The following is a 22,433-nucleotide window of genomic DNA, read 5'->3' as shown; positions in this document are numbered from 1 at the left end:
CGGAGATACAGCACGTGACGGGTGCCGGCAGCCGGATTAGTTGGGCGGGCTGCGGCTGCTCCCTGCTGCGCCGAAAATCCCAGCCCGCAGTGCCGGCTGCACCGCCGCACTGAGATGGCGGCCCCGGCCCTGCGCCATCTCCCAGAGCCGCCGCGCTGCGGGGGGTGTGTGCCGGCCGTCCTTTCACCTGCCCGCTTCTTCCTCCTTATACACGGCGTTTGCTTCTTAGTGAATACCCCAGTAATATTTTTATCTCGTTTTGATGCTGGGATCAGCTAAAGAGCAGAAGTAGCTTTTAGAGAGAGCGATCCAAGGCTCTTCCCCATCGGAGGATTTATTTCAAGAATCCGAATGACAGCACGCATAATAGAATCATACAGTCGTTGTGGTGGGAAAAGACCTCTAAGATTATCTAGTCCAACCATCAACCCGTAACTGCTGTGCCGGACGTCTTGAAGGATGATGTTTGATTTGGATTGATTCCGGTTGCATTGGAAGATGTGCAGTGCAGTCGGCCTCGCATAAAATTTAGCTGTTTTCAGCTCTGCTAATAAGTTCTGCGTTGTGCCGTGTATGTAAACAACGTCAGTAAACTGCTGCTTTATGTCCGTGGATTGCCTTCTGCTGACCTGAATGCGCTTCAACTGAAACACGCTTTGGTAGGCCAAAGGCTGCAAACAAAGCTTGCAGAAAGCAAACGAGAAGTTGTATTTGCAAAGAGTTGAGAGTATTTTTCTCCAGAAATAGCTTACTGTCCTGGGAGCAGAAACTGCTTCTGGCATGAAGATGCTGATGTCTTAACGATGTTAATGCAATCAGAAAATGAATTCTACAAATGAAGCAGTAGCAGTTGGGCACTTGAACGATTCTGTTCATGTTTCAGGAAGAGCCCCAAAAAACCTGACCTCAGTTAGAATGCATTTCAATGGAATGGGAGACCACTTTAGGTCCTGCTCAGCCCTCAGTTAGTGCATTAAACAAGTCAGGAGTACTTGATTTGGTGGGTATACAGTAGTTTTCAGGCCTTGCTGGCTTTTTGGTGGGTGTTTATTGGTCTCTTTGAGGACACCCGAAGATGATACTCAGTTCTACTGTTACTGTGGTATTGAACATTATAGTATTGGTTGTTCTTCATTACAGGAAACGTAACAAAAATAAGTTCATTTGCAGCATTTACTTCTGAGTAATTTGCTTTTGATCTGCAAATGAGCTTTTTGCATCTTAGCATAAATTCATGATATAACATGTTGATATTTACTCAGCTATTTTGTTCTTTCCAGTTTTCTGGTCTAGACTTGAATTCCTCAGACTCCCAGAGCGAAGGAACCGCTACAAGCAGTAAGTACATGCAAGTTCTTAAAGCTTTCTAATGTGCAGGGAGTTTTAAAAACAAGGCAGGCTTTTGTACCTGCAAAAGTAATCCTTTCATCAAGATGTACAGACTTTGGGGAAATAAAAGGCAGTTACTAGTTACTTGCCCGCTTTAAAATTACATACTTCAGACAGGAACACTTAATTGCAGTGATTGTGTAAGTTGAGTGTTTTAGTAGTGCTTTTAAGTACTGAACCAACTTATGAGAATCCAGATACCCAAATTTTCTGTGGCCTCTGGTCAAACTGCTGAGGCCAGTAACTGTAGTAACAGTTTGGTGACCTGGCTTACGAAAACATTCAGCTAGTGTTGCAGTGTCAGAGGTAAAAATTTTTAGTGGTACATGCTCTAGTTGAGATTTGTTAGGTAGAAACAGTGCTATCTGTCATGCCAAACAGACTGCAGTATGTTAAGAGAGAATCTTCAGGGAACTCCCATTAAGCACATGCTTGCTACATTCTGTTTTATGCTGCTTAACAATCCAGATGCTTCTGGATTGTAATTGAAGAATGCTAGTCAGAGGCAGTTGCACGTGGCTTCTGGTTAGATCTAAGCTAACTGAGTGGGATGGTTAGACTCAAAGGGAAGGAAAAATACTGGCAGTAGTACTGTGAGTACCAATGTTGGAATGGCATAGTGAACATCGTAAGCTGCTCAAGTAACCTGGAACTGTGTGAAGCCCTAGTCAGTTCTAGGAAGACAAACTTTACTAACGGATACTGTATGTTCAGTATTATGTCTGTATTATCTTTTGAAAGTGAAGCTGATTAAACATGCAGATTTTACATTCGCTGCTTTGGGTCCTCTGTGAGCAATGTAAGTATTTGAAAACTAGTTCAAAAATGCCCTTAAAGGCCTAAAAGCTTATGAGGCAAACTGTTTTTTCCTTTGCAAAGGGAGTTGTTGAAAAGACTGTTATCTATGAAGTTACTAACAGTGTATACCGTTACCTTTAACATTGTTTGTCTTTTGTCCTACAGAAGGCAGATACATTCCTCCTCACTTAAGGAACAGGGAAGCTTCCAAACAGGGTATGTACAAGAAATAGAGGTGATGCTTGTAACTGATTGTTTGAGGCCCTAAAGGTTTTTGGCACTATTGTTAAAAGTGACTCTGCAGGCTGCTCGACTGTTCTGCACAAAACACTGTACTTCCTATTTTCAGTGTGCTGCTGTTGGTTCCATTTCCAGGTGATGTTCTAAGCTTGAGTTTGGTGTTTGGTAGGCAAAATGTCTTCATTATCTTATCAAGCATGTAAGGGACAGAAGCAAGTTAAAGACTATTTGTCTACGAGTGTAACCATGAGTATAAAATACTAAACTTATTCGAAAGCTCCAGGTTTTTTATTCTATTGACTGTGATTTGAAACTTAAGAGTAACTAATTACTATGAGCAGATAGCACAGTTTTGCATTGTAAATGGATGCTCTACACACACACATTCAAGTGGGGAGTGTAAGAAGCAAAACAATTAAGATGCTGCCTTATAATGGAAGCCTACAAAAGTGGTTAGAAAAAGCAAGATGGAATGCTGGAGTACGAAACATGAAATGCTAGAGCAGTGTTTTTGTACAGAAGGACTGCACTGAAAAAATCAAGCTTACCTTTTACTTTTAGGATAAAAGAGGAGCACTCTTTCATGAAGTGCTTCAGTGAAATAAATAATGACCTCTATTTTGGAGAAAGATTTCAGAGCTTTGTAGTGGTCATTAGATACAATGATAATGCATTGTGTAGATAACAGTTGCTAAAGGAAATGTTCTTTATTTAAATAGACTTCAGATAAACTGAAGTGTTGGACTATGCTACGAATTGAAGAAGTCATAGAAACTTCACATAGCTTGAATTTTAAACCTTGTACTTTTAAAACAACGGGACTTTTGAAAGGTTGTTTTTATGATGCAGGAGGTCTCTTCCTTGAAGGTGTGGGTAGGAGAGTATTGAAATACATGCTGATACCTTCTGAAGTTCTTCTGGAGCTGCTTAATGACTAAAACAAATATTCTGCCACTTGAAGAAACAGATTAGAAACGTGAAGATGGAAAAAGGAACTTTTAATATTGAACAGGCATTAAATTGGCCTAAAGCACTAATTGATGTGAACAGGCTGTAATGAGCTGACTTAGGTGGGGAGAATACAGGGACGCTTTGGCAGCTCAGTTCTCTTGAAATTCTTGGTAAGCTAAGTCTCAAATGTGAGCAGCCTTGGAAGAAATCTCATGTATCAACCCAAGAGGAACTTTGGTTGCGAGAAAGGAGAAATAAAAATTCTAGGGAACACTGGATACAGAGGTATTTTCATCTTGCCTTGAGCAACGTGATATGTAAAAGCGTCCATATTAAGAGCTGCTCTCAAAAAAACCCTTACTTTGAAACTGAGACCATTTTGTTTCACTAGGTATTTGAACTTTACAGTGTAGAGTTCTCCTTTGAAGTAAGAGAAGTGTGAATGTTACCCTTTGTATCTGACTAACTAGAAGATCATAGGATGTATTCATGGTGTAACTGGATTTTCTCATTCATGCCATTCATTTGATAATGTAGGCACTAAAATGTCACCTTGCAGAATGGTAAAGAAGTCATGAAACTCAACTTGAACAAGCAGTGTGGTAAACCTAGTTATTACAGGGTATCAACTTCCATTGGTACCCTGTTGTTTAGGAACTTCCCTGAAACTGTTTAGAGCTCCTTATCACTGGATTCCTCCTGACTCCTTGTGGTGGGAAATTCTTAGTAGTGAAGAGGAGAAAACCAGTTCAGGGATCGTGCATTGTAGCAAAGCGCGTATCATCCTCACCAAGGGATTGACAGTAGAGCTATGGCATGGCTTCAGGCCTGTAACGCAGTATTCAGTTGTATGCAACAAACGCAAGTTAACTACTTTAGCAAAAAAAAAAACCACGACTTTTTCTGTATATTGGCTGTTGATTAAAAGTCCTTTGCAGCTTCTGAAAGGTGTTTGTACATGCTAGCAAGCAACAGGCAAATCATTCTTTGGATAGCAATATTTGACCATATAAGGAAAGTCTTGAATGCAGCCTTAGAAGTGTTCAGCTGTATTTTGATGTCCCAGTAGAATTCACACAAGCCGTGCCTCCTTAACTTTCATGAAAGCTTTAAAGTAATGCTGCATTCAGAAGGAGAGGAATTGTTAGTTTATCCTGTGTGCTGTTCCCTTAAGATGTGTTTTTGGAACAACTGGTATGTAGTTTCTAGCTTGGGGTTCTCAGTTTCCTCTGTAGCTGATTACGGTGCAGTAATACAGAGAGGCTATTAATGTTGCACAATATACTCATGGCTAAGTAAGAAATTGCTTAAGGCAGTGGACTCAGTGATTTAAACATAACAGTTTTTTTCTTTCATGTGAAGAGCTGAGTGTCCTCTGTATTTAAAGAGGTATTGGCTGGGGAAGAAGGCTAAAAGATTCAGAGTATTTCTGTTCCAAAACTTTACGGTGCATTCCTTGTCTGTTAGGTAAGTGTCAGCATAATTTTTCCATAGACCTGAGGATGTGTCACTGTGAGGTTGTGACACTGATAATGCCAGCTTTGTATCTGAGAGCAGGACAACACAACTGCAGGAGATAATGCCTTCAAAATTAGTTAGGCTGATTAGTGGCAATTCTGCTTTTCAGCAGTTCAAGCTACTGTACGTAGAGCTCAGAATCAGTAGCCCTGAATACTGACACATTTGGCTTTGAGTTTTGCTTGATAATACTGATATGTTCTGTCAGATGGTATTCTTGTTGAACATTCTTAAAGCTACGGTTGGGTATTCGAAGTCTGAGTTGATCTATAGCAGATTAAATGAAAAAATGTTAGAACTTCTTTCATAAAACTAATGGTTGTTTCTTTGCATGACAGCTTTTCAAGTGATGTAACCATGATTGCTGTTAAAATATTACAAAGTGTGACCTAAAATGCTGATTGAAAAATGAAAAGCAGTAGTTGCTACATAGGTGCAGAAGCTGCAGAATTTCATTAGATGTTGTTATCTCCCTGGGAGAAGTACGTGTTGGATAGAATCTGCACACTTTTTTTCCTGTGGTAATTTTGCTGTCCCAGTTGCTTCTGTTGTGTGTGATGTACATGTCTTCATTGTTTTTCTACTGCAGAATCTGTAAAAGGTTTTTTTTTACTGGTAGGATTACTTATTCATTCTAAGTCCAGTATTTGAGACTCTGGTTGGATCTTATTTTTAAACTTCTGAAAGTTAAGCTTTTAAATCAGTATTCTAGACATAAACTTTTTGGTTTAGTACCAGTGCTTTTGTTCATTTTCTGTCCCCGAGTGAACACCACCAGAGGCCTGGTAAATTCACAAAAATGAAATGTGCTGTGAAGAACTTACATTGAAGCTGTGGAGAAAATTAGGGTTGTAAACATTTGATGTTTCTGAATTTTTTTATTCTGTTATAGTTGAGCTCCCTGCTATCTGTTATTGTCATCCCAAAAGCAGTCATTAATGTAATGGGTTCAGTTTGTACATATTTAGTATAAATAAGGCATCCAACTTTGTGTAACCTCAGGCAATTCAGAATCCTCCAGCGATATTGGATTCCTCAGTTTGAAGTTACTCAAATACACCATGACCTCTGTTGCCTTTATGACCCTCTTTCCAGAGGAAGACAAATACTAGCAGTGATGTATGTGCACTGTTTTAAATGTACTGTTTCTGCATTCATGAAGGTGCTTCAGCAAGTTTGATTGGCAATGAGAAATATGTGGTGCCTGTTTGAGCAAGTCTCGTCTGTTTTTTTCTAAAGACTGCCAGTATTGAAATGATGTGGATCTTCCAGTGAAGATTTACTGGACAGACATTTTTCTTACAGAAGCCTGGACTGTGTACTATATGGCTTAAAATACTATCTCTCTACTAGGTTTCGATAGCGGTGGCTGGAGTTCTAGCAGAGACAAGGATGCATACAGCAGCTTTGGTGCACGGTCCGACCGTGGAGCAAAATCAAGCTTCTTTGACCGTGGAAATGGATCAAGAGGAGGAAGGCAAGTGCTTATTTGTATAGGTGCTGAATTTCAAGTCTGTCGCAGTTCTAATGGCCGTGTATAATGTTGCTGTTTAAAATGGAGTTCTAGGTGTGGAGATTCCCCCTCCCATCTTTCTACTTCATAGCTGTAGGAATTAAATGATGGGAATCTTGCATGTTGTAGAAGATGTGCCTTATAGCCCATCACCAGCCACTACTGCAAATCTCATGACTTCCTGACTTTCCATGTCCTCAATGAAGTTTTAGGTGGGTGGCTACTACTACCAGAAATTCATTAAGAGCTGTTAGGAGCACATAAAATACATCAGAACTGACTTTTTTTTCATTTTTTTTGTTGAAAAAGTGTAGTTAATAAACCTGGGTGAGACTCTTGCAGGTTCTCTACCTTACTTGATCAGTCTTACACACATCATGCGTTGTATGCACAAGTGTGGTGAATGACCTTTGTCAACTAGTAAGGCTGACGGTGGTAGTCCTGTATCCAGACTTTTCTCAAACATGATTTACCAGGCCAAAATCTAAACAGTTGAGGTAAGGACTTTTTCCACCTTCTTTCTAAGTCAGTAACACAGGTGAGCTCACTCTCGGTAAAGTTGGGAATGTGACATGTTCATTGAGAGATGTAGTTTTATGTGGTGGGGAGGAGTAGGGGAGCAAATTCAAGTTCTTTGGGGAACTGTTTGTGCTTGGAAGATGAATATAAACATGAGGCACTGTGGAAGGGGGGAGTACCAAGGAGCATCTCACGAGAGATTCATATGAAGCTTCCTATGAAAACAAAACAGAAAAACAGGACTGAGAAACATAAGTGGAAAAAAAGGCAGCAGCAATTCAAGTTGCGCTTAAAATACGGAGTGCTGGTTTAAGTTTCAATTAAGTTACAACTAAGCTAACAATAGGAACAAACTTTTCCTGTCTGTAATGCAGAATAACCTGACCTAGTCTTATAAGTAGGACTAAAGTAATTTTACTTCGTAGGTCAGTTTGAATATCTGATTATTGTCTTACGGTCACGTATTAACATACAGACCATGTTCAGCTAGATTATAACTGCTTTGGTGTTTTGTTCCTGTGATGGTGGCCTAACACTGGTGCTGTATTCAGGTATGAAGAGCGTGGAAGAGGTAGCGACTATGATAGGAGTGGCTTCGGTAGATTTGACCGTGGTGGAAATAGCCGTTGGTGTGACAAATCTGATGAAGATGACTGGTCGAAGCCTCTTCCCCCAAGTGAACGCCTGGAACAGTAAGTAATGGATCTACATAACAACATAACACAATGTGATAGTGCTAATTGATTCATCTAATAAATAAAACACGTTTTTTTCTACTTTCAGAGAGCTCTTTTCAGGAAGCAATACTGGCATTAACTTTGAGAAATACGATGATATTCCTGTTGAAGCAACAGGCAGCAATTGTCCTCCACATATTGAAAGTGTAAGGTGTTTTTTTTTCTCAGACTGATTTGTCTGATCTTGATAGTTTTGCATGCGAAATGATGTTTTGCTGTGTTACATCTAGGGAGCAAAGGAAGCACTGTCCTCTCCTACAGCAAAGATGTTTTTTTTTTTTTTAGCAGAGGAACTATATATAATGAACTAAGACATAGGAGAGGTTGTATAAAGTTAATGCTTTTGGCTTACTTAACTATATGATATATCTCTAAATAGTAAATGTGTAAGTAAGTAGTGGAAGTGCTTGGAGGTGCTAGTTTGCAGCAGCTGTTTAAACGTTGCCTCTAAGTGAGGTGTTAAGCTAATGTATTTTGCATTTGAGGCTCAGTTGGCTTTTTAAGAATCACTTATGTGGCTGGACTGAGTTGGTACCATATTCCTAGTTGACTGATTCTTTAGTATCTGACCTTATAAGCAACTTCCATGGGAAGAAAGAAAACGAAAAGTATTTTATGAAAAAACCTGCTTGGACCGAGTGGCTTGTTCAGAGACAGATGAATGGGAAAGATCTCAGATTTAATCTTTTACAATATTTTACAGTTCAGTGATGTTGATATGGGAGAAATTATTATGGGAAACATTGAGCTCACACGTTACACTCGTCCTACTCCAGTCCAGAAACATGCAATACCTATTATTAAAGAGAAGAGAGACTTGATGGCCTGTGCTCAGACAGGTAAGTTTGTAACTATTGCTTGTTACTTAGTCTCTGTCAATGAGAATAGGTTCTTGCATTCTTGAAGCTGCAGGGTTTCCTTAAGGCAATAAACTTATTGCTTAGAATGTATAGGAATACCTCTTGGAAATTATAAGCTTGGTCTTGGAATTGTTTTGCATGTACCTTGCCAGGCACACGTGTTACTGTATTCTTAGAGAGCTGTTAATGCCCTAAATAGCTTCAGCAGTGCTCATTGATGGTCTTCCGTATACAACCTCTCTGGCTGAAAACTGCACTCAAATGGCTTGTGCATCTGTATACGTAGCAGAGATGATATTAAGAATTTTTATGGTACAGGACTATGTCCAGTAGATAACAGTACGATAGCTTTAAAAATAACTAATAATACTAAATTGTATCTATTAGGGTCTGGGAAAACTGCTGCGTTTCTTCTACCAATATTGAGCCAGATCTATGCAGATGGACCTGGTGATGCCTTGAGAGCTATGAAGGCAAGTATTTTATTACTTAGTCCTGAAGAAGTTGAGTCCAACATATGCATTTGCTTCATATGCTGATGTCTGCTACTGCATGCAGTAGTTGAGCTCAAGTGTATTGTCATTATTTTGGGTAGATGAAGGGAGTTTCTCACCTTTCTGAAGCCTTTTTTTGGGCATGGAGCAGCTTGTTACTTTTTTCTCAACGGAAGGGGAGAAACAAGATTTTTTTTTTTTTTGAAGAACTTTTATGAGTAGTTTCTTGCTACTAAAAAAATTTAGTAGGACATGTTTGCATTGTAGGTTTTAAGATGTAGCAGTACGTGTCTTGTTTTCCACGGGCAGGCTTAGTCTCAGTTGTAGATGTTGATACAGGTTTTAGAGGACAAGCTTGTGCTGCAGTTACACTGTTAACATATTAACCAAAAGTTTAATCTTAGGCACTGCAGCAGGGCAGTCAGATGCAGTATGTAAAACAAGCTGATGCTCAACTGTTTGCTCTCTTGTGAAGAGAAGCTCAGTGACAACAGGCAGTGTTTTAATATGCCTTATATCTGGGGATTTTTCTTCCTGCTTTAGGAGAATGGAAGGTATGGACGCCGTAAGCAATATCCAATCTCACTGGTCTTGGCTCCAACTAGAGAACTGGCTGTGCAGATCTATGAGGAGGCCAGGAAGGTATGTCTAGGAGTTTATTAGAATAGGATAGCTCATGTATAGTTCTTCTTAGCACTAACTTGCTTGTTTTGTAGTTTGCATACCGTTCCAGAGTTCGTCCCTGCGTTGTGTATGGAGGTGCAGACATTGGGCAACAAATACGTGACTTAGAACGTGGATGTCACTTGCTTGTAGCAACTCCAGGTCGACTGGTTGATATGATGGAGAGGGGAAAGATTGGACTGGATTTTTGCAAGTAAGTGAAGTGATTCTGTCCATAACCTAATGAGTTGCTGACATGAAACTGAATTCCTTTTGAAATCTAGAGATGATAACTCTTGATCTAGCATTCAAACTGCAAATGTCTGATTGAGAAATGCAGTCCAATGTGTGTAGTGAATTGCAGCTCTAAAACCACCTGAAAAAACCTCTTTTTATTACTTCAGATACCTAGTGCTTGATGAAGCTGATAGAATGCTCGACATGGGTTTCGAACCTCAGATTAGACGAATTGTTGAACAAGATACAATGCCGCCAAAGGGGGTTCGTCATACCATGATGTTCAGTGCTACTTTCCCCAAGGAAATCCAGGTACTTCATGGAAGTTCAAATGCCTTAACACTTAGTCTAATCCTATCTCTGGAAGGGGGAAAAATGCTGATCTTTTGCCTTTCCTTCTTCAGATGCTTGCTCGTGACTTCCTTGATGAGTATATCTTCCTAGCTGTTGGCAGAGTAGGTTCTACATCTGAGAATATCACACAGAAAGTAGTCTGGGTGGAAGAGTTGGACAAACGATCATTTCTGCTCGACCTACTAAATGCCACAGGTAAATTACCAGTTTTAGATAAAGTGAATAATGCCATTTAAGTTGAGGCAAATCTGACAGCTCAAAATAATGAGAACTTGGATTGAGTAGGTAGGTTGAGGAAAGTAGTACCTCTTTGTATTTCTTCAGTGTGCAGTGAATGTCTTGCGTTGGCTGAATGGTGGTTTTTTATTGATGAAAACTCCTCCAGTACAAAATGCGAAAGCAGGTCTTTAGTTTAGAGTAATTGGAAGCAGAGAAGTAAAGCTGCCTTTTTCCAGACTGCGATGTATTCACCTGTACAGCTTTTCTCTTGTAAACTTGTGGTTCGTTTATTCTTAGGCAAGGATTCTTTGACTCTGGTGTTTGTGGAAACTAAAAAGGGAGCAGATGCTCTTGAAGACTTCCTCTACCATGAAGGATATGCCTGTACAAGTATACATGGAGATCGTTCTCAGAGAGACCGAGAGGAAGCACTCCATCAGTTCCGTTCGGGCAAGAGCCCAATTCTTGTAGCCACAGCTGTAAGTCCAGTTTCTGAATTTGAGTTAGTAGGCATATTATCTCATTGAACTCAGCTCACAGATTTTTTTTTACTCTTCTAACTACTAGGTAGCAGCAAGAGGACTGGATATATCAAATGTAAAGCACGTCATAAACTTTGATTTGCCAAGTGACATTGAAGAATATGTGCACCGTATTGGTCGTACAGGCCGTGTAGGAAACCTTGGTAAGTATAGACATGTAGTACCTGATTTTTCAGGGTGTAGTGGTATTGGATATATAGTAAATTGAAGCTGTGCAGAAGTTGAAAGGAGCCCTTGTGCTTTCTGTTCCCAGACAGTATTGCTAGGAAACTGTGCAGTATCAAGTGCAGCTTTTTTTCACTGGAATTCTGGAGGTGTTTTGCTGTTACTTACAAGTGGAAAAATGATTAAAGAGTACTTAATAGCTGAAACTGAAGCCTAAACTGTATACTAGCAGTCTGTTCTTAGCTTGGTTCTGGAGAGTTCTATTTTTGTTCCTCCAGATTTCTACTGAGTTTCAAAAATTCCTACAAAAGGGAATATAAAGATGTAGATTACTTATCCTTGTCTGAAGCCTAATCTAACTTTCTGCTCTGTAAGAATATTTCTAGGGGATCACGTGTATTATGCTTTCCTGAGAAAGGATGTGGTGAATGGTCTCTGAGCAGTTTTCTTGCAGTACTCTTTCTTGTGCTTACATAACTACATGAGATCTCAGCATATTTAGAATTCTAGTGTTCTTCACTTTTATTACTGTTAAAACGCAAAGTAAGTGCCACTGAAAACTAATGCTTGTGAAGTCAGGTGGCATTAAATTAGAGTGTTTTGATCATACTTTATCTGTCAAATCATGCAGTGCTTCAGCAATATATAATCTTTAACTGTGGTCTAGCCATTGTAGAAGAAATCAATTTTTTTCAGCCAGCATTTTTTTTTTTTTGCTATTAAATGAAGATTTGATACCATAGGTAAGATAAATCTTTCTTCAGTGTCTGTCAGTAAATAGGAGATTTAATTCTAATACTCTTAATTGAGTTTGAGAATGTGGTGAGTTTATCACAGCACAAGTGGAATATGGAATGGGAATTAAGTGCTGTAGTGTATCTACTTCATGTGGGGCTAAAGTTTAATGTTGTACCTCAGGTCTCGCCACCTCGTTCTTCAATGAAAGAAATATAAACATCACCAAGGATTTACTTGATCTTCTTGTTGAGGCTAAGCAAGAAGTTCCATCTTGGCTGGAAAACATGGCTTACGAACAGCATCACAAAGGAGGTGGCAGCCGTGGGCGATCTAAGAGGTAATGTTGAGAGTTTTGGCTAAAGGTGGATTTTAATGACTTGTGAGGAGGGGCAGTTCTGTTACAGCTTAATGCCTGCTGTGTACTGTAACTTTTTCCTTTCAAGCTAGTGGCTAGATACTGCTAACAGCTGCTAGCAGAAATAGCTCTACAACTCACTGAAAGCATTTAAACACTTGAGAGAAGTTCCTAACTGTGTGAGCCACAGTTGTGCTTGAGCAGCTGCTGAGAGGCTAGGGAGATGGTAATGCCTGTTTATTAACATTTAAAAAAGTACAAGATAATGTGCAGATTTGAGAACAATTGTGAAATAGTTTTGCTACAGGAAGCTGAAACGTGTCCTATAAATTGGCGCAAAGGGCTTTAAAATAAGGACAGGGAACCATCACATTTTCTTTCAATTTAGCCAGTGTGACTAGACCTTGTTAAATTTTAGTTGTTTTTCATCAGAATCATGCTTAGAAGGTGGTTGTCCTCTTCTACAACAACAACAAAAAAAGGGCTTAAATGAGTCACTGAAACTATCACTTAGAAACCCTATGGGACAGAGGTTGTACTGAATTAAGTCATTACTGGTAAAGTAATTCATAGTGTAACACAAGTTGAACACGGATGGTAAATTTTCCTTTCCTACATTAAATGTCCTTTCTAGATAGCATTGGGGCACTCATTAAAAAGAACATGGGAATCATCATTTGCACTGATTGTTGGGCATCTATAACTGGAGTTGAAGAAACCTTGTGCTTGAGTTTACAGTGCTTAAAATATCCCTGACTAAACATTTTTATTCCTTTCTTAAGCAGTAGATTTAGTGGAGGATTTGGTGCCAGAGACTACCGAACAAGTAGCGGTGCTGGCAGCAGCAGCTTTAACAGCAGTCGATCAACCAGCAGCCGTAGTGGAGGAAGTGGCAGCAGAGGATTTGGAGGTAAGAAAAAGAGGGCAGGTGTGACTGGCAGCTACAGAACAAGACTTTAGAATAGTTGATATGCTAGTACTTCTGGAAGCTAGCAGGTAATTGCAGTAAATATTAGAGGTCATCTGGAGTGTTGTTTGTGAAGTTCACCATCCTTATTGGGTCTGTATTAGCGCAAGTTATATGTATCTGTTTGTTTGCAGCCTGTCTCTTTGGGTTTGTTTACATGTAGCAAAGCTTCCGGGGTGGGTTTCTTTAATGGACAGTAGATGTCTTGTTTGTGCCCTGGGCTGTTTTCTGTTGTGAAGGTGCAAGTTACCTTTAGCAGGTTAATTAAGCATCACTTTCTCTTGCCTTTCATAGGTGGTGGTTACGGAGGCTTCTACAACAGTGATGGATATGGAGGAAACTATAACTCCCAGGGTGTTGACTGGTGGGGCAACTGAATCTGCTTGCAGCAGATAACCTACCAAACAAGCTAATATGGAAACCACATGTAACTTAGCCAGACTATACCTTGTGTAGCTTCAAGAACTCGCAGTACATTACCAGCTGTGATTCTCCACTGAAATTTTTTTAAGGGAGCTCAAGGTCACAAGATGGAAACAAAGGAAACAAGTAGCCCTATCTTGAAGGTGGTTTTGAAGACTCTATTGCTGTAGTCAGGATTAACTCCCCTCCCACCCATCCCCACCCAGAAACTGCATTTATAATTTTGTGACTGAGGATCATTTGTTTGTTAATGTACTGTGCCTTTAACTTTAGACAACTTTTATTTTGATGTCCTGTTGGCTCAGTAATGCTCAAGATATCAATTGTTTAGACAAAATAAAAATTACTGAACTTGGGCTAAAATCAAACCTTGGCACACAGGTGTGATACAACTTAAACAGGAATCACTGATTCATCCATAATATTACAAAGAAAAACTTATGCGGTAGCCTGCATTAGGGCTTTTGGTATCTGCAGATTTGAAAAATAAAAACATCTTGAAGCATATCAATGCAATTAGTTTCTAATGTGGCAAAACTGTACTAAGTTAAAGTTCTGATTTGCTCACTCTATCCTGGATAGGTACTTAGAACCTGATAGCCTTTAATAAGCCATTCCAGTCATGATGAGATGATGTATGGATACATGCATACATTAAAAGCACTGTTTTTGAAGTTAATGCAAGTAAATACAGCAATTCCTTTTTCAATATTTAGGCAGATCATTAATGTGAGCTAGCCAAATGTGGGCAGAATATTACAGGGAACGTTTAAAGGTCTGATAACTTGAAATAGTTTTTAGGAGAATTCATCTATTTAGACTTTTTAAAAATGCCTGCCATATGAAATTGAAATGGTAGAATGGCTGACCATGGCAGTGATTGGTCCTCCTTAAGGGCCTGACTGAATTTTTGGTCTAATAACGCATGCTAGTGTTGATGTTTTTTGGTCAAGAGGGTATGAACAGGAAGAATTATGCAGCAGGCTTTATTTTAATGCAGATTCACATTACTCTGTTCAAGCTGCGTGGAGATGTTAAACTGGCTTACTGTAGACTTTGTAAAATGGCTCCAGAAGAGTAACAAACAAACCTGAGATCACAGAGGTTGGAAATGTACATAAACTGCACAAGGTTTCAATTCTGCTATTGAAGTGCAGTTTTAGTCAGTTTTAGTTGCATAGGTTTCCATTGTATTTATAGTCTGTTTATGCTAAATCTGGCCAAAGATAAGTATTGTCCACCAGAAAAATGCCTAAGCCACTTGGAATTTCTGTGCTAACTTTGTGGCCAGAGCAGTTAACAACTCTAATCTACAGTGGCATAGGAAAAAGGCAAAAATCTCCTAAAGTGCAATAGATTTTTTCAAGTGTATTGTGCCTTGTTCTAAAACTTTTATTAAGTAGGTGCACTTGACAGTATTGAGGTCATTTGTTATGGTGCTATTTCAAGTCTAGGTTTAGGCCCTTGTACATTTTGCCCATAACTTTTTACAAAATACTTCTTTTATTGCACATTCAGAGAATTTTATATATGTCTTGTGTGCGTGTCTTTAACTTCCAATCTTATTTTGTCTCTTGGAGATTGAACGCAGCTTGTTTAAGGAGAAGGAAATAGATTCTAAAACTTATTTGGGACCATGGGAATGATAGCTGGGAAGAAAACTATTTGCACACGACAGATTTCTAGATACTTTTTGCTGCTAGTTTTGTGTAATATTTATTGAACATTTTTGACAAATATTTATTTTTGTAAGCCTAAAAGTGATTCTTTGAAAGTTTAAAGAAACTTGACCAAAAGACAGTACAAAAACACTGGCACTTGAATGTTGAATGTCACCGTATGCGTGAAATTATATATTTCGGGGTAGTGTGAGCTTTTAATGTTTAAGTCATATTAAACTCTTAAGTCAAATTAAGCAGACCCGGCATTGGCAGTATAGCCATAACTTTCTGATAGTAAAACAAAAATTGGCAACTTAAAATTAAACATGCCAAGGTTTTGATACACTTGTCTTAAGATATTAATGAAACACTTCTAAACACTGATGTGAAGTGTCCAGATTCTCAGATGTTTGTTGCGTGAGTTTTGTTTAGTTGTGTGTTTTTTTTTTTTTCAGTGAATGTCTGGCACATTGCAATCCTCAAACATGTGGTTATCTTTGTTGTATTGGCGTAATCAGTGACTTGTGCATTTTAGCAAGTTTTATCAGCCAGCAATACTTTCAGTTCAGTTACAAGGATTCAAAACAATATGCAAGAATGGATTTAAACTTGCTGAATGTGAAAATTGAATTTCAAGTCACTGTAGGTTTAGAATTGCTTATTGTATTAGTTTAGATGCTAGCACTGCATGTGCTGTGCATATTCTTGATTTTATTAAAATAAAAAAGTTGAACTGCATAGTCTATTCATTTGTGAAGCGTCACTCTTCTGGTTTATGAGCTGTAGTTCGAGCAGTCTCATCCCCATGCAAATCTGGAAGCAGGTGAATATAGTGTGGTACATATCAGCGTGCTTATCAAATGGGAGCTGAACACAGGGTTACTGCTATGGTAGCAAGCATAGAATTACCTATGCCTAGCAGTGTTGGATACTTGTTCAAGTCTTATAAAGAAGTTGAAGTGGGTGCAGGACAGATCAGATTTCCTTTCCCTTCCTTTAGGATAACAAGTTCAACTGCAATGAATGAAACTTGATTGAAGTTTATGCACAGACTTCAGTTCTTCAGCCATAGATATTCAGACCTCATCTTGTGGTTGTGCTGCATCTTAGTGGAGATATCAGTGGGTGATACCCTTTACAAGCTAGCTGCTTGGTAGCCTTGTTGAGAAGAAGTGTGCAGTTGTGTAGGAAAGCTGCAATATGTACTGGGTCACAGTTGGAGAGTGGTAACTTGTCCATCTTTCCTTCAGAAAGTCAGTACCTTCATAAGGTAGCAGAACCAGACCTGTGCTTGTTGCCTTTAGAAAATTGAAGCAATGGGATTATGAGCTGTGAATAGGCTAGAGTGAGCTTGTGTTCTGGGATAACCATGGGGAGGCAGTGAAAGGAATAGATTCACTTGTTCAAGTCCATATTCATCTGTTGTAGAAACAATTCTAAATACTATACTGAAATGACTTCTTTCTCAGCAGGATTCCATTTAAGAGAGCGAGAAAGTAAATCTACAGATCCACGGTAGGGTTGAGGACTGATGTCTCAATTAGTAGGGGTGTGATGTGTACCTGTAGTCCTGTATCCATAAATGCCTATCTGCAAGTCTTCCTTGCCTCGTGAAACACTGCTTAGTAGACCACGTGTGCTTTGAAGTATTGAAGTACCATGGAGGAGACAGCTTTGTTTACCTGCTTGCTCGTGGCTGTTTTGAACACACTGAGTGTGGACCACACTAAATTTACCTGCTTTAGACTTGCACTAATTACCAACTTCATCCTGCAGGGCTTTGTGTTGTCATGCTATGTCCCTGGATGTGCAGCGTGCACTTGCCTTCCAAAAACTCTAACCTGGCAGTTATTTCTCCCCTTGTTTATTATTAGTTAGTCATAGGAATTCCATGCCGTAGTTAGGACATAACTGAAGCATACTATATTTGGAGGTGGTGTGTAGGATGTGCAAGCTGAGCCTCAAGCATGGAAGTTTGTGTTAATTGTTTGAGATTGAGGCTTGTTCAAAGTGAATGTTACTGCAGGTGGTATAGGCATGGCAGAATTCACTTGGATGACTGAGGAGCACAGTGGAGCAGCCTTTAGGCCAGACATACATAAACAATGCTCTGAACCAAGGAGTGTACAACTTAGTGGTAATGGTTACTGTAAAATAGGGGGAAGTCTGGTATGTGACAACTGAATATTTCTGTCAAAACATAGGAAACTTGAAAAGTTCAAGACTGAAAGTGGAGAAATTATCCTCTAGTGCTATGAGGCTGAAACTAGGTATCTGGGAAATGGCAGGTATGAGTGTTAGGATGCTGATAAGCTTGGAACGTCTTCCCACAGAGGTTGGAAAGTGTGCCTTATTGGTTCTCGGTGTAGTGGGCCCTGTAGTTTTGACACTTTTGTGTGATAACTGGAAAAGAGGATTGATGGGGAAGGAGCTGTGAAATCAAATGGTGAGAGTTACTCATTTGAGTATTCTTGTTTCCCCTTAATGAGGTTTCTGTGGCTGTGGTGGATAGAGGGTGGGTTTAGTGTAATGTCATACTATGAAACTTTATAATAGATTAGGAGAGCAGAGGGCTTAGTAGAGGACTTTTTGAGGACTAGAGGATTAGTTTCATTAGGTGCTAGTGTGAGATCTAGGCAATGACTATGTACAGGAAAGACTTGAACAAGCAGTACATTGCTGGCCACAATGAGATCCTCAGCAAAAGTTGCACTGTATACTTCATTAAAATTGTGTGTCTGTAGCCTGCTGAGTTTGTGAATCCTCCCATCAAGTGCAGTGTTCACTGTTGCTCATATTGGTCAGTGTGTTCATAAAAATAACCTGTGGCTATTTACTGCAGTCTTGAATTACAAAGCTTGAGTGTTAGCTCATCCTTTTGGAGGAGGAGAACAAATGAGAAGTCTGTAGTTCTGCTGTTCTGTTGTGAGCCTGTCTGCTTGAGTGAACCTGTTGTATGATCACGCAAGTCAACTCACTGGACAATTGTAACTGAATTATTTCTGAGGGGAAGATTGCCAAGGCTATAAAGATGACAAAGTTATGCATAAAACACTTGTCTGGAAATGTTCCAGAATTCTGGTTCAATCCAAGTTGTTTGCTTGTTTCTGTTGTGAAGCCACCTTCATACGCAGCACTGCTCATATGTAAGCATTCATGTAAGTAGTTCTCAAAAAGTCATTGATGTAAAAATCCTTAGTTTGCAGAAATGTTGTGAAATAAGGAGCCACTTTAATGGAGTGGAGGGGCAGGTGCTGATCTCTGATGATAAAACCAAAGGAATGGCATGGAGCTGCATCAGGAGGGTCAGAGGGTGTTAGGGAAAGGTTTTTCACCAGGCGGTGGCAGGCAGAGCCTCAAGTGCTGGAGTTCAAGGAGTGTTTGAGCAGTGCTCTCAAATGTAGGGTTTGAATTTTGAGTGCTGGCTTTGATTGTTGTGGAGTCTCTTCTAACTGTTCTGTGATTCTAGCTGGAGTAACTTGCTGACAGTTAACGAGGCAGACCTGGAGCAGAGTCGAGGTTAGGAAAAGTCTGAGCAATGTTAGTCTTTGTTGATTTTGTTTATTTCACCTACCAGAATCTGGTGGTTCTGAAGAGAGAACGTTGGTTCTTTTTTGATGTTATTTAGGGGAGGTGTGGAAAGACTGTCAGTGCTATGGATCTCCCTAAGTCTTGGCAGTCTGTTTAGGATAAGGTTGGATGGAAATTCTATTGTGCATTTAATTGTAAAAGACACTTGTTCCTCTGTAAATAAGCAATTGAAATCCTGCTCTAAACTTAAGATTTTTGCCAAGAACAGATCTGCTATTAATCCTGCCATTTCAGTGGAGATTTACCATGTGTATCATCTGAATTTGTTAGCAGAGAAATATTGCTGCAAAATGAATTAGATTGTTCAAATAAGTGTTCAAACAGCGTGTTCAGAGCACAGAGTACACCCTGCTGAACCTTATTAATAACTCATACAAGTTTCGGCACAGTGACAGTGGCAACATATGTGGTATGAATAAAAACTTTTGTTCTCGTTGCTGTTTTGTACAAGCTAGATTTTTCAGAGGAACTGTTTATCATTCTTCCAGGGGTAAAATCTGGTAGGCCAGGGATACCAATTTCACAGGGAAGGCTGAAGTACAATCTGGAGTACCGGTAGAAATCTGTTGGCATTATGTAATTATGTAATACTCAGCATAGAAACTGCAAGTGAGTACCAGAGCTTTTTCAGTAGTGAGGGGGCTCATCTAATTTCTTTGAGTAGGTGTCTTAGTGGGGAAGAAGAGTAGTGATAAACTTGAGGGAGCAGTGAAAATAAGGGTTAAAGCCCCAAGACAGCTGACGACTTTTCTGAGCTGCACAGCTGATGGTTATCTGGGATCAGTCACATCATCATGCTGTAACTGTTCTTCTATCTTGTTTATTTGAACAGTGTAAGATGTGAACTTTTTTCAGGCATGGACTGCAGCAGCCCATCCCATCTCATCTGCCATCTTAGCTGGGACTTCTAATTTCAACTTACTGAGAGTGTGAGAGTCTTCAGTATATTCCTTGTGATGCTATAATAAGAAAACTTGGTTTCTGATGGCATTTCTTAGTTACTTTTTATTTCTAGTTCAATTACTATTGTTAACTTTGTTTTCTATCTCCTTTTATTGTAAATTCTTCTTGCTCTTTATACCGTGCTTCTCACGGTACTTGAAATCTCAGTTGTTCATGTGGTTGAAAGCATTTCTTAAGAAGTAGGGGAACCAGACGTTTAGAAAGGGCTATTTACAAAGAAGGAATGGCCAGAAACTGTGTGGACAAACAGTTATCAAAGTATACTACCTGTGTGCTAAGCTTAGTGAGAGATGAGATTCAAGTCATAAGAAATGTTCTCTGAAGAAATGCAAAGCACTTCTAAGGAAAGGACTAGCTTATGGAAAGAGAGTATTTAATTATTGATCTTTTCCAAGTCTCTCATTTTTGTCTGTGTAGAAAGAAGATAAGGATTCTCTGGTAGAAATGACTATATACTTAGGCTTTCAGTTGCACAAGTCTAAGAATATTATGGGAACGCATAGTTGAAAGCTTGCTTGAGTCTTCCATCTTCCTTTCCAAAGAATGATGCATCCTTTCCTCCCTGTCCCTTTCAACAGCTGAGAAATCTGCTAATTAGACTGCTGTGGAATTGCAACATACTTTATGGACGAAATGGAGTAATTCCCAAAGGGAACTCCACTACATGCCCACTTCATAGAGATAAATGATAGCCCCACCCAGCCGCTAGTGTTCTGTGCTACTTCTCACAAGTCTCAGCATGCTTTGAGAAAAGGAGGTCACTGTTACCAGGAAACAGACACGAAGCAGCCAAGCAAGAGGCCAGTGCTGCAGTCAGAAATAGAACCCAGAAGCCCCAAGTGTCAGTGCTCTCTTCTGAGAATGACCCTCTGGTGCTCTTGTGCAAATAGCAACTTCCCTTCATAGTAACCTGGGGAACTGGGAGCAGCATGGGCACTCTGCTTTAGCATGGGAACTAACAGGCTGCAGCTATAGATCTTCAAAGTGTATCATTCCTTTAGTAGAAGCTCCCTGGGAATCAAAGTTCCCCATGCAAGTTAAGTTTTTATGTGATCTTTGAGGTTTTAGGAGGTGCTTACTGCTGGTCTGGTCTTCAGTTTAGCGTCAAGGTGATGCAGCCTTACTTGAGATGATAGGTCCCTTGCTGTTATACTGAGTGGTTCTGAAAGGAGACAATCATGAATTTGAGATGTGCTTGGCGGGTACTTGTGATGTACCACTTGTGATATGGAGGCAGATTTCACAATAAATACTGGAGTACAAGACAGCACTCCCATGACTTGTAGCACTTAACGAGTTGTACTCTGCAGCACTGCTAAATTTTCTGGCATGGGCTGTGCTACAGGATTGTGACCGCTTGTGGACAAGGCTGTGGGTACCATATGCAGGTTCACCCCCAACCTCATGTTCAGTTCCTCCAGCTACTGGCACTGAACTGAAGGTGAAACACATCAGAGGAACCCTCTAAAAGGAGAGTAGATCAAAATTTGTTAATAATTACATAGATACCATAGAATGTGTTTAGAAATAAGGAACGAGTTCCCATGTGGATGATTTAATTGGAGATCTGTATTTCTGTGTGGCATAGAGTCTTCTGGCTACCCTGGTTGTGTTTTTTTTCTGCTATCAATCACCTGATGCTTTGTGATGAAGGATTAATTCTGTGCTAGGTCTTATCTCCACCAGCTTTAGATGGGCTGTTTTGTTTCTAACCATGTAGCTGGGGACTAGGAGCTATTTATTGCTGCATATTTGTGCCATTTGTCCTGCTGTCTTAGATCCATTGTTTTCCTTCAGTCTTCTTAATAAGCTCAAAAACCTACACCTCCCTATGAGAGCCAAAGATCAGCTCTCATCCTTTTGAACCATGAAAAGCCTTTTTTATCCTGAATTCTTAGCCACCATTTGCAACCTCGGTATGGCTTGAATATTTTCAGACCTACTTCCTCAGAAGTCGGAAACTTTATACCATTGTTTTCCTTCAAGTTCCTCATCCCAGAGGCTTATTTTTTCTGTATATCATACAGCCTCAAGTGGGCTTGAGCTCAAGTTGTGAAGGGCTCCTTTTGGGTACAGACTGTAGCTGCTGTGCTCTTCAGGGTAACTAATCCATGTCTCCAAATGAGGAGTTGGCAGGGCTGCTCGGGCAGGACCTTGTAAGTAATAGGTTCTGAGTTACAGGACGATTGCTGCTGAAGGTTTTTCTCTGCAAAATTATTACTTCAGGTTATTTAAACAGCTCTGAAAGCCCTTGAGATCTTTTAGCCCAGAGCAGTAACTGATAGAACTGTAATGGATAAGTCTATAAAATTTGTACACAGTCCTCACAAGCAGCTTTATGAGCTACTCAGCGTATGACTTCTTAGCAGTTCAGGAGAAGGTGTAATATTTTTAGTATTATCAAAATACCAGAATGCAGTAACTGAATAACCTCCAAAATGAGGAAAAAAGTAGTTTGTGATGGTAGGTTTAATTTTCTTCATCAGAGCATGCTGTATTTTTTAAATTAGACCTGGGTTGGATGTATTTTTCCTTT

General features: G+C 39.7%; 1 protein-coding gene across 2 annotated transcripts in view; it reads left to right on the top strand.

Annotated features, from left to right (window-relative positions):
* Positions 1–16,081, top strand: part of DDX3X (DEAD-box helicase 3 X-linked) — a 16,960-nt gene extending 879 nt beyond the window's left edge. Inside the window, exons 2-17 of one of the 2 annotated variants that reach the window (XM_019621452.2) lie at positions 1,281–1,338; positions 2,353–2,403; positions 6,250–6,373; positions 7,480–7,620; positions 7,712–7,811; positions 8,369–8,504; positions 8,913–8,998; positions 9,563–9,661; positions 9,736–9,896; positions 10,087–10,231; positions 10,324–10,468; positions 10,790–10,971; positions 11,060–11,177; positions 12,118–12,274; positions 13,075–13,202; positions 13,554–16,081. In XM_019621452.2, coding sequence (XP_019476997.1) covers positions 1,281–1,338; positions 2,353–2,403; positions 6,250–6,373; positions 7,480–7,620; positions 7,712–7,811; positions 8,369–8,504; positions 8,913–8,998; positions 9,563–9,661; positions 9,736–9,896; positions 10,087–10,231; positions 10,324–10,468; positions 10,790–10,971; positions 11,060–11,177; positions 12,118–12,274; positions 13,075–13,202; positions 13,554–13,636 — 1,914 coding nt within the window. In that variant the 3' untranslated portion in view covers positions 13,637–16,081. The remainder of the gene's footprint in view (positions 1–1,280; positions 1,339–2,352; positions 2,404–6,249; positions 6,374–7,479; positions 7,621–7,711; positions 7,812–8,368; positions 8,505–8,912; positions 8,999–9,562; positions 9,662–9,735; positions 9,897–10,086; positions 10,232–10,323; positions 10,469–10,789; positions 10,972–11,059; positions 11,178–12,117; positions 12,275–13,074; positions 13,203–13,553) is intronic. The other variant, XM_010724715.2, reaches the window with a different exon arrangement.
* Positions 16,082–22,433: the final 6,352 nt, after the last annotated feature.

This window comes from Meleagris gallopavo, chromosome 1, assembly GCF_000146605.3.
Source record: "Meleagris gallopavo isolate NT-WF06-2002-E0010 breed Aviagen turkey brand Nicholas breeding stock chromosome 1, Turkey_5.1, whole genome shotgun sequence".
NCBI lineage: Eukaryota > Metazoa > Chordata > Aves > Galliformes > Phasianidae > Meleagris > Meleagris gallopavo.
This window is presented reverse-complemented; position numbering and strand designations above follow the sequence as displayed.